General features: G+C 41.4%; 4 protein-coding genes across 4 annotated transcripts; 3 read left to right on the forward strand and 1 right to left on the reverse strand.

The window, feature by feature from the left end:
• Positions 1 to 68: 68 nt before the first annotated feature.
• L201_004863 (uncharacterized protein) lies at positions 69 to 3021 on the forward strand (the record flags this gene model as incomplete). Its single annotated transcript, XM_066220600.1, has 8 exons — positions 69 to 182; positions 228 to 1126; positions 1202 to 1699; positions 1761 to 1923; positions 1975 to 2137; positions 2193 to 2431; positions 2500 to 2750; positions 2805 to 3021. The coding sequence occupies 8 exons, from the start codon at positions 69 to 71 to the stop codon at positions 3019 to 3021; spliced, it is 2544 nt and encodes an 847-aa protein (XP_066076697.1).
• A 165-nt stretch (positions 3022 to 3186) lies between these two features.
• L201_004864 (uncharacterized protein) lies at positions 3187 to 5614 on the reverse strand (the record flags this gene model as incomplete). Its single annotated transcript, XM_066220601.1, has 12 exons — positions 3187 to 3448; positions 3533 to 3709; positions 3790 to 3976; positions 4047 to 4120; positions 4197 to 4447; positions 4531 to 4643; positions 4701 to 4853; positions 4944 to 5143; positions 5198 to 5246; positions 5361 to 5395; positions 5457 to 5514; positions 5578 to 5614. The coding sequence occupies 12 exons, from the start codon at positions 5612 to 5614 to the stop codon at positions 3187 to 3189; spliced, it is 1596 nt and encodes a 531-aa protein (XP_066076698.1).
• Positions 5615 to 6171: 557 nt separating this feature from the next.
• On the forward strand, positions 6172 to 9093 carry L201_004865 (uncharacterized protein; the record flags this gene model as incomplete). The annotated part of the gene is made up of 6 exons (XM_066220602.1): positions 6172 to 6284; positions 6348 to 6380; positions 6431 to 6486; positions 6564 to 7942; positions 8007 to 8865; positions 8948 to 9093. The coding sequence occupies 6 exons, from the start codon at positions 6172 to 6174 to the stop codon at positions 9091 to 9093; spliced, it is 2586 nt and encodes an 861-aa protein (XP_066076699.1).
• A 400-nt stretch (positions 9094 to 9493) lies between these two features.
• On the forward strand, positions 9494 to 11482 carry L201_004866 (uncharacterized protein; the record flags this gene model as incomplete). Its single annotated transcript, XM_066220603.1, has 6 exons — positions 9494 to 9602; positions 9677 to 9855; positions 9976 to 10071; positions 10134 to 10397; positions 10486 to 10971; positions 11051 to 11482. The coding sequence occupies 6 exons, from the start codon at positions 9494 to 9496 to the stop codon at positions 11480 to 11482; spliced, it is 1566 nt and encodes a 521-aa protein (XP_066076700.1).
• Positions 11483 to 11858: the final 376 nt, after the last annotated feature.

Below are 11858 nucleotides of genomic sequence, written 5' to 3' on the forward strand. Positions count from 1 at the left end.
GACTTTGCGAGGTAAAACAACTCACATTTGCAGTGGTGCTTAAGTGTAACAAGTAACACTATATCATTATGGGTTTAAGCCTTAAAAGTGGAGGTCAACGGAAAAGGTCGCATCATCTGATCTTGCATGTTATCATCTTAATTTGGAGGAAATGGACTATTATGAAATTAATATTGTCTTTGGTACTTTAAATTTTGTTATTACTATCCAGTTCCACCCTTGATTAGGGAATACCTACATTCTCAATGTCAGAAGCAGAAGAAAACCTTTCAAGCCAACTTTCGCAGTCCTCCTCGGGGCCCATCCGAAACTCACAACGTAACATTTCCAGATCCAATCCTGTCATCGCATCTTCATCATCCAACACTGGCCATGCGCAACGTCAAAAAGCTCAACGTGCATCTCTAGCTTGTGAAAGATGTCGAATCAAGAAGCTCAGGTGTACTGGTGGGCATCCTTGTAGCTCCTGTCAACGTGTCAACGAACGATGTGATTTTGGCGACAAAGCAGCGGATAGTCAACAAGGTGTTTTAATTGCCAATCAGCGGCTTGCTCAATTGGAGAAGACGGTGGATAAGTTAGTTTCTGGACTTAGTCATTTGACCCAAGCTCAGCAACCAAGTCCCTCTTCATCTAGCTCCAGCTTTCCATCTGGTTCTTTCACGCATCCACAAAAATCCCATAACAATACGGAATTTTTCTTTTCTGAGCCACCAAAAAACAATACTCAGACAAATGATATCGAACATCCTGCTGTCAATAATGAGAACTCTTTTTTTGCTCCAAGAACAGCAGCTTCAGATCCGCCGACATATGCACCACTTCAATCGATTCCTCGCAGCAGAGCAGCTTCAGAAGAACTACGTCCATCTTTTAGTCGTTCATCTTCGTCAGCTGGTTTAGATTCGCGTTGGTCCGCTGTACAGAATGATTTGGCTCCCTTTCCCGCTTTAATGCATCATCCATCTGCTTGGTCCGGTCGTCCAGTAGCGAGCAGTCCTGAAGATGGTCATACAATTCAGCCAGTAATAGGAATGGCACAGTATAAGGCGAAAGTGGGAATAAGCAGCGATCCTGTGTCAGAAGGAATTATGGATCGGTCGACCGCGTTAGCCCTATACTGCTCGTGAGCCCTTGTTTCTCATCGGAAGTCCCAATACAGTTGTATCATTGTGAAGGCTAATTTTTTTCGTGATTTCAGATTTTTTGACCACTGTCATCCTCTCTATCCCATACTAGATCATCTCGGCGACGCTAAAAATAGCTTCCAGACCACACAAACCTCTTCTCCTTTCCTGTTCGCCGTCATTATTGCAATATCTGCTCGGTTTCATGTTCGTCTATCATCGTCAAGTCCTCTTCGAGTCCCCATGATCACTCGCGAGAGTTCAGATTTGCTGAATGATCTAGCATATTCTCATCTGGGATTCGTTTCCATGCGCAAACAACATCGATTGGAAGATATTCAGGCGACTCTGTTGCTTTCATTGTGGTTGCTCAGAGGAAAAGGTCAATCTCCGGATCCTTGGATCATAACTGGCACCAGCATTCGTCTAGCATATCGTATTGGTATGCATAATTTATTGCAGCGTCCGGCAGTTGGCAGTATGATTAACTCCACACAAAATTGTGCTACAAGCGATATGGCAGCAATTATCAATATTTTGCCAGAATGGCACACATTATTGGCATTATATTGGTGAGTGAAAGAGCTATATTAACTTCGTAAAAAATGGAGCTGACCCGAGCACTTTATACAGTCAAGATGTCCTCCTAAGTTTAGGTTTTGGCAGACCACACATGACATGTTTCAGTATCCAAGATCCTGTACAGTATCGGAACGCGATCCGCAATGTCAAGCGCAGTCACAAATCTGATGCAAGCGCTGCCATATATATGACAAGTCTTGCAGAACTTACTATTGTGGGTACAGGCTCTTTGCGATAAACAAGCTGTATACTTATACACAACTAGATTGCAGCGGCATTTATACATAGCGTACAGCAAGCACGTCTGACATCGATGTCACAAGATAATAGCGGAAGTTCAGCTTCGGCATCTGACACTGATGTCACGAATCTTCTGATCAGTCTAAATACACAATTGGATGCGTGGGACAACCGGTGGACTTGGAGCGGTAAGTGAAAGCTTTTGCAAGCCAATAATCACAGCTAATGATGTCTTCGCTACAGGCTCATTGGACGCTATCGGTTTAGGCAAATATAAACGATTGGCCAAAATTTTCGGCGCACACGTACGATTATGTGTGAACTCTACACCACTTACTCTTCTCGCAAATACAACTTCACTCTTGGGATTAGATTCTGTATTATGGCAGTCGTTGACGAGAGCTTGTGAGGCTGCGGTCACACTCGTTCAGATTTATGCGGATTCAAGTGGAGAAAATCAGATAGTACTATATGGCTTTGACGTATGTTCCCGTATCATTTGCGAATCGTTATGAAAGAATTCTAGCTGATTCATTATTCAAATTGATAGTATATAATTTTGATACTAGCTCAAGCAGCAGCGTTTCTTGTACGAGTTTCTGTAACTCGCCTGCCTCAACCCCTACCGATCGAACTCCCTGTCCTCCTTCATTACCTCAAATCTGCGGTAGAAATCCTACAGAACAATGACATCTCCACTACGCATATCTGTGGCCACCTTGCAAGACTGCTCAGAGATTTGGCTCGAACTGCAGGACTCGCATTGAATGAGGAAGAGGCATCAGACACCGCTGATCATGGGTAAGATATTCGATGAGTTTGGCTAATCCAATTTGCTGACTAAGCTGTTTGCAGATTGGCTATTATCGACCACGGTTCCAACGATTCCATATTAGACTTTGATCTCAATTCTATATTGGGGTTTCCGTTTGCTGCTCCTGGAGACGTTTCAGATATCGATCCAGCTCACTATTTTGACTTTTCATTCCCGCTGTTCAATCCGCCGATGGCAGAAACCGAAAATCATGAACATAGTTCTTTTAGCGAACTATCGCATCCGTATCCGCCTTAACACATATTAAAAAAATAGAACAGCAAATGTGGAGATTGCAGTTTTGTGAAAAATCATGTATACATAGATTGTAAGTCCTAGGATTCAAATATAGATACATGTCATAGTTGTATAGTATATAAATGAAATGCGGATATGCTACAACGAATGTGGAATCTTAAATTCTTATACTTTCATCTCGTCATGTGAAATGACTGCTTTGAGTTTATTCAATTGGTACTCCTCAGCTGGAAAATGTGAGTGTTCGTACGTCTCTACAGTACCTTTCTCAACCGCCTGAACTCCTTTTAATCCTAAGCGCTGTATGTCACCTTGATTCTTATCGAAGATTACTGACACTTCTTCAATGGTATGATTTTTGGTTTCGGGATACATAAAATATGCGAAGATGAGGTATCCAATTAAAATTGCGATGTATACAGCATAACTAATGTACAGTACGACCACAAAAGGCGAATCTTATAAGTTATGGTACAGATACTGACTGACATTCACTATTTTGAAAACTCACTATCGCCAAGCCAAATGCTGTAACGCTACCGGATTAACAAATTGATTGAAAGCGTTTGCCATTGTACCTGTAGATGTGAAAAGAGCTAGACCTTTGGTTCGCATGTTGAACGGAAGGATCTCTGCAGTATACGCAACAGGTAAAGGTGTCCAGGCAATATCATAAAATCCATAATACCTAAAATGAATGCCGGTGCAGTATCAATGAGACTAAGTTATCATGACAAGTAATGAGGGATAAATGACTTTTATACTCACAGAAATAACATTGGTATAACAGCACTACCTAGACTTTTCTTGTGAGTAGTAGCAAATCCAGCTGAGAAACCCATGACAAAGCAGTAAGAAAACAGCATTCCAATTATTGATATTAAGAAAAGCGGTCTTCTGCCAAATCGTTCGACGTTTAAGGCTGCAGTTGTACTTAAAATCAGATTCCAGATAGCTACAGAACCAGATATGTGGTTATCAGTATATGGAAATAAAGTACAGTCGTGAATTAATTAGGTATTCACCAAGGCCTGAAGTCAACAGGGTAATTTGAACCGATGAAGTGATACCAACCGAACGGAGAACAGGTGTAAGGTAACTGAAACACAATGCGACAGGTTAAACTCGTTAGTGCATTCACAGGATTGTATCGAGCAGCCAGTCGAGAAACTTACTAGGAGATAACACCGTTACCTACCCAATTAGATCCTACAGATAGAGATACAAGAACCAAGAGTCGATTACGATTTCCCTTGGTCCTAAAAAAATCAAGATACGAAACTTGATGACGCTCTTTTTCTTGATTCAAAGCTGATTCAATCTCCCCTAACTCCCAGCTAACAAGTGGATCGTCTTCGTAACCATTAGCATGGTATCGTGCAAGGATCCTAAGTGCTTCGTCTCTTCGACCTTTAGATACAAGCCACTAGAAGAAAATAGGTAAGCGAAAATCAAGATCGTGAGTCTCCGTATATTGTGAGCGGAATGGGATTATGTATATTCGCTTACTCGAGGAGATTCAGGACACGATATGAGGGTAAAAAGGACTATAATAGGGCCCAATATTTGCAATATAGATGGCAGTCTCCAAGACCAGTTGCCGTTGATATACAATCCAGCGACTAATTTACGAATCAATACTGATCAAGGTCAGAGAAAAACCTGAAATATTAACCTACAGCATAACAAAGCCGACAATAGACTACCCAGGTAAAAGAGTGTATAGTAGCAAGAAGCTAACATTGGTCGTACACGAGGATGCGCAATTTCTTGTAAAAGAGCAGGTGTTGCTACCTTGATCAAACCTCCGCCAGCTCCGATAATTGCACGACCTATCATTGTGAGAGGACAGAACAGTATAATCAGCATACGATGTATGTAACACTTGATGAATTCATACCGTTCTCAATGTCAACACTTACCCGCTACCCACATTGCTACGTTCGATGCAAGGGCATTGAGAAAACTTCCTGCAAGAACGACGAGAGATCCGATGATGATAGTCTTTCTTCTACCAAGCCTTTGTGCGAGTATATCACCAATATATGCTGTAAATATAGTAGGAAGGTAGAAAGATGCGGCGTAAAGACCCAGAACATTACCAACGGGATGGTTTGCAAATCTACAGATTGAGGTTTCAGCAATACAGAAAGCTTCGCGATTAAGACATGCTTACTTTGCCCAAGCGCCGATGGCTTGAAGACCGTTAAGTAACGATGCATCATCTGCGAAATAACATTTTAGTTTGGGGAAATTTTTTGATTATCTACATCTAATACTGACACCCCTGATATCTAAGTTAGCCGGCGGGCTCATGCATGCAGAAACTCGTTAATGACTTACTAAGTAATAAATAACGCAAGATATTCCCAAGCTGATGGTATGGATGGTTCAGCATCCTCACTTAAAGATACATACTGAGAGTCACAACTTACCAATGAGCAATGTTAGCTCTGAGGGAGGCATCCTTGTACCAGGTTGCAGCAGTGTTGTCTATGTAAGCTTATCAATTGAAATTCATCAGGATTACGATGAAGCTAAATTGTGACGACTTACTTGGAATACTATTAAAAGCGTATGGCGGAGAAGACATTTTTTAAGACAGAATCGAAATTACACATAAACAGAAATGAGGTCGGTTCTGATGAATGAGGCTAGATCAACAGCGGAGGCCATTATATCTTGTCAAAAGAATCAAAATTTCAGATACTTTACATATATATATAAATCATAAAAATGCGATCGGGGCTAGCGAAAACGGGGCAAAAACGTCCCCATTCAGGGCTTGGCTCGGGGAACAGCCGAGATTGATTCCATTCGGGATTGTCGAGTGAGTCAAAGTTGTCGGTATTACGATACAGGTGTTACCTTGAGATGATCAATTATATAATGAATTGCTCTACCTATCGGCCTTTTGACATTTAAACTTATATTTCGGCTAGTGAACTTCGGGGAAACATCCGTAGAAAGCCAAGAACTGCGATTTAGCCGAAGAGATGGTATGTATAATAAAGTAGGCCATTGCAGGATTTTGGTGAACAGGCGGCATATAAATATATCAGCAGTTGACCGAACGCAGCTATCTTGATTCTCGATAATCTCAATTCTTACCAAACGCAGAGCAACCATCACATACGTCGAACAAGCAAAATGACCAACAAAGGAATGGATAGATCGTTTTTGAAAGTTCAGGTTGAGGATCTTGTAGATCAGATGTCAATGGGAGAGAAGGTGTCTCTGTTGGCTGGTGAGGACTGGTGGAGGTAAGTCTCCGTCAATGCACTACGTCGGGGAATGTCAGCTAAATACGTACGTGCTGTATATAGGACTGTATCGATCGCACGACTAAATATCCCTTCGTGCGTTGTGCTTGTTTAGGTTTTCGATGTTTACTGATTCATGCCTTTAGTGTAAAGTTGACAGACGGTCCCAATGGAGCTAGAGGACAGTCGTTCTGCAACATGAGTAAGTGAACAGTGCCTTATACACGGACACATGGGTTGACTCCGATTTCCTTAAAGCTAATTACTTCGTTAAAATAGCTCCAGCTGTTGTCATGCCCAACGCCACATGCCTCGCTGCTACCTTTTCACACGAACTTACATCTCAGGCTGGAAAATTGTTGGCTGAGGAAACCAAAGCCAGAAGTGCAGTATGTTTACTTGCTCCTACAGTCAATATTTGTCGAAGTCCTCTAGGTGGTCGAGCCTTTGAATCTTTTAGTGAAGATCCAACTTTAAGTGGTCTAATGGCGGCAGATTATATCAACGCTTTGCAATCTCGAGGTATCAGTGCTGCTATTAAACATTTCATAGCAAATGATCAAGAACATGAAAGAATGGGTCAAGATTCTATAATCTCCCCTCGACCACTACGCGAGATTTATTTACGCCCTTTTCAAATCGCTCAAGCACGTTCACAACCATGGTCATATATGACTTCCTACAATAAGTTGAATGGCACACATTGCTCCGAGAATAAAAGGCTTTTAGATGATCTCCTACGTAAAGAATGGGATTTCGATGGACTGATAATGTCTGATTGGATGGGAACATATTCGGTTGCTGAAGCTATTAATGCTACTTTAGATTTAGAAATGCCTGGTAAACCTGCATGGCGTCAACTTCCACTTGTTCGTCAATCTATCAACGCTCACAAAATCCTTCCCACAACAATCGATGCACGAGTGACTTCGCTTCTGAAATGGGTACAGAAATTAGCAATTTTCAATGCTGATGCAGTTTATGATCAAGATAATCACCATGAATGGACAAGAACAGATAGTCAAGAAAAAGATGCGACCTTGATACGAAGGATTGGTGCCGAAGGTATCGTTCTTTTGAAAAATCAGGATTCCGTATTACCAATCAAGAAAGGGAAAGTTGCTGTTATTGGTCCTAGTGCAAAAGCACATGTTATTACGGGCGGTGGAAGTGCAAGACTTCGCCCTGCCTGGAAAGTTTCACCTTGGCAAGGTTTGTTGGATAATAAACCTACAACTGTCGAGTTATCTTATTCCCTAGGATGTAAAGGTTCAAAATTCTTACCAGTTTTTGGAGAAGAATTCACCAGCATGAACGGTCAAACTAAAGGTTTCGACTTCCTTCATTTCCCTATAACAGCGGATGGAAAACCATCCAACGAACCCGTCCATACAGAAGTCAGACCGAATTCAGATATCATGCTGGCTGATTTTAGTCACCCAAAACTTGGCAAAGATTACTTTACCGAAGTTCGCGCTTGTTTCACGGCGCCTATCACTGGTGACTGGCAATTTGAAATTAGTGTAACTGGTCAAGCTTGGGTATATCTTGAAGACATATTGGTTGCAGATTTGTCAAAGGAACAAAAGAGAACTTCTTCTTTCTTCGGTAATGGCGGAAATGGAACGATCATTACTACCCATGTGGAAAAAGGAAAAGTGAAATCAACTACTAATTGTCAAAATGTATGTCCATGCTAACGTGCATTGTTTCTTTTGTTAGGTTTATAAATTCCGTATGGTTCACGATTCTCGTAAACCCCCCACGTCTCCCGGATCAGATAGTCAGCCACTACAATTGATCGCAATGAAACTTGGTTCTTTCCCTGCGATAAATGAAGATGATACAATAACTGATGCTGTCAACTTAGCAAAAGAGTCGGATGTAGCTGTATTGGTGGTTGGTCTTGATCAAGATTGGGAATCTGAAAGTTACGACAGGCCTAATTTATCACTTCCTATGAGGTTGGATGATCTTGTTTCAAGAGTCGCAACTGAAGCAACCAACACGAAAATTGTTGTTGTTCTACAGACGGGGTCAGCTGTCTCTATGCCTTGGCTTGATAAAGTCAACTCAGTCTTATGGCCATGGTATGGTGGAAATGAAGCTGGTAACGCGATCGCAGATGTTGTTTATGGTACAGTAAATCCTTCTGGGCGATTGCCTATAACTCTACCAAAACGAGAACTTGACATACCTGCCAATCTTAGTTTCAAGTCAGCAAGGACCAAGACTTACTATGAAGAAGGTATTTGGGTTGGATATCGACATTACAATGCTCGTGGTATCCAACCTATGTATCCTTTCGGTCATGGTTTATCTTACACAACATTTGAATATTCAAATTTAACCGTTACACCTTCAAAAGAATCTACACCTGATAAATGGCGACTTTCAATTTCAGTACAAGTTAATAATACTGGTAAAGTTGCCGGATCACACTCTGTCCACTTCTATGTCAATCCTCCATGTGCCTCTTCTACCGGACTCACTCACCCAGAAGTCACATTACAAGGTTACAATAAAACTTCTATCCTTGCACCAGGGAATTCTGAGACTGTTCATGTTGAATTTGATAAATGTAAGTTTGAGCATCATGATCTATCAATTATAGTAAACACATCGTATACAATTTTGGCTGACCAAACCTTTTTGTGACACAGACGCCATCTCTCATTGGGATGAATTGACTTCTAGGTGGAGAGCTGAAGCCGGTCAATGGCGTGTCAAAGTTGGAAAAGATGCTCAGACCATGTGCGTCGAGGCTGTTTTTGAAGTTCCCCGGAAGTTTGAGTGGATTGGCTTGTAGCGAGTTTACTTTGCTTCTGTCAGACCATATACAGTTCAGAAGATTTCGTTTGTATTATGACTCATGCATCTCTTTGGCAATTTTAAAGTCACGAAGTTGCTTGATACCCTCAAATCTTATAGCTGGTGGGATGATGCTTTAATTTCCACATTTATACGTATAAATGCAAGATCGGCAATTGCCGCTATGATGACAGGATGTTGCACGCGGTGTGCACGCTACTAGTTCGGTCATCATCATCGTCATTGCTTAGGCGTTACCCACCACTAGCTATGTCAACTCTGACCTTATAATCTAATCCGTTTCCTACAGATATAATACGATATTGGTACCTGCATCTAACTTATACCTACTTACCTACACTCATCAAGCGATTGACTGGCCTTATCCATAAAGAAAGATGTCAGCTCCATCAGGTGTAAAAGTACCTCAATCGTTGACATCGGCTTTCTCAACTGCCGTGAATGGAGGAGGGGATGTTAGAGCTTTGGTATTCACGATAGAAGGGGGTACGTAGTCAACTTCAAAGAATGCTGAGTATACCAAAGACTTATCGCTAACTTCAAAGTAATATCCCATATAGAATCATTCCAACATCTAACAACTGTTCAACCTAAATCAACATACAAAGATGATATTTCACTTTTACCTGATACTTTACCTTCGACCAAAACTCCAGCAAGTTTTGCTTATAGGTTAGATACTAAAGATGCTGGTAAATACGAATGGATGATGATCACTTATGTACCTGATGATGCTGGGGTGAGTTGCAATTCTATGATTGAGTTGCATATCAGATTACAATATCCTAAGTCCAAGCCATACGAGTTACCTTATACAGCCTTATTCTTCGGCTCATGCACATTCCTTATATGATAACAGGTCCGTGCGAAAATGCTCCAAGCATCTTCCAGATCAGGTTTACTCAAATCATTAGGAGCAAGCAATTTCAAGCATGATTGGTTTGCTACTTCTATAGTAAGTCTATCTATCTGTCATACATAGCTTTAGCTCATAAGCGACTTTTATGATATTTATAGAAAGACCTCACTTCTTCGGCATTAACAGCACACTTGAACCACCTGGCTTCCCCTCCACCACTTTCAGCTTCCGAAGCAGCTTTAGCAGAAGTTAGAGAAGCCGAAGCTGCTGAAGCTAAAAGAGCAGCACTTGATCCTGAAACAGAAGCTAGACGTCGAAAAGTTGTGGTTGGTTTAGGTGGAAAGATGGGTTGGGGAGAAGGTGTCGAAGAAGCTCTGAAGAAGGTAGCTAAAAGAAGTGATGAAGGTTGGGTAGTTGTACTTGTAAGTATTGATCGGCCTAGTTTCTGATTCGGACTTGGAAGATGGACCGAGTGGACGACATGGTAAGCTGATTCGTGTCCATCTACAGGAAATTCCTGCTTCTTCACCTGGCGCTATCAGCTTAGTCAAATCAGAATCAGCAACACCTTCTCAACTAGCATCTAAAATTCCTAATAAATCACCTTCATACATATTCTACTCTTATCCTACTCCTCCGTCAGCAGCTCCATCATTGAAAGCAGCCGCTAAAATGGCAGATCAAAGAAACACTTTTCAAGCTACTCAAGGTGGTGTAAGGGTAGTATCTGTATCCCACGCGTCTCAAGCTCAAGAAGAGGAAGAGGTTACGAAAGGCGAAACTGAGGCTCCAGAAGGAGAAATTCACGAACCAGCAGAAAATGAAGAAGAAAAAGGCTCAACTAGTGAAAGTAACGTTGAAGAACAAGGAAAAGTGATTTTTGTTTATTGTTGTCCAGCTTCATCACCTGTTAAATACAGAATGATCTATTCAACAAGTGTAAGAGGTGTTCAACAAGATGCAATGGATAAAGCAGGGGTCGTAATTGCTGGAAAGGTAAGCTTTCACATATTCCGCCAGAACACAACTGTCAACGTTGTATAGCTGACACCTAACTCTTTTGATCCACACCTAGATTGAAACTTCAGATCCTCTAGACTTGACTGAATCTCATTTCAAATCAACTCTACCACCTTCTAAACCCACTCACTCCAGCTCATTACCTACGCCTGGATCATCAGCCGGTACAAGTACTGGAGGTATATCTAGACCATTTGGAAATGGCTCATCTACATCAACCTCACAAGCAGCACCATTTGGTGCGCCAATTGGAGGAGCTTTCGGTAGACCAAAACCAACTAATTTACCTATAAGATCAGCTTCCACAATTCCTTTACCTGCTAGTGGACCTACAACACCTTCTTCAGCTACTGAAGCTACCAAAGAAGGTGAAGATGGCGATAGTAAAGATAACATCAGAAGAGCCTTCGATGCCTTTGGCCCTAGAGTGAACTCTCCAGGAGGTGGAGGTGGTTTCGCTAGACCTAGACCAGCTGGTAGACGATAATTTGACTATATATGCCAAATACTTCTCCATTAATCATGATCGAATACTCTTTTCCAAAGCCTTGTAAGCGGAAGGCAGTGTAGTTGTAGACAATATAAACCAAGGAATATACGTTCGATACTCATACGTAAAGGTATATGTATGTTTGACGAAGAACGCTATGTATGAATGCGATCACTTTATGAAATCTGAAAATGCCACAGACACTTCAGCATTTATTTGGTTGAGTCGTGCCTGAGAACGTGGTTGAAAGCTGGGAAGAATTATTTCTGGAGATTTTATTTTGGCTTAAGCATTTCGAATTCTCGTTCATTGCTGTTCTGATCATCTTCTTCTATCTGTCTTTGCGATTATAACCAAAAGCCTAAATCTTGGG

This window comes from Kwoniella dendrophila, chromosome 6 (genome assembly GCF_036810415.1).
Source record: "Kwoniella dendrophila CBS 6074 chromosome 6, complete sequence".
Taxonomy (NCBI): Eukaryota; Fungi; Basidiomycota; class Tremellomycetes; order Tremellales; family Cryptococcaceae; genus Kwoniella; species Kwoniella dendrophila.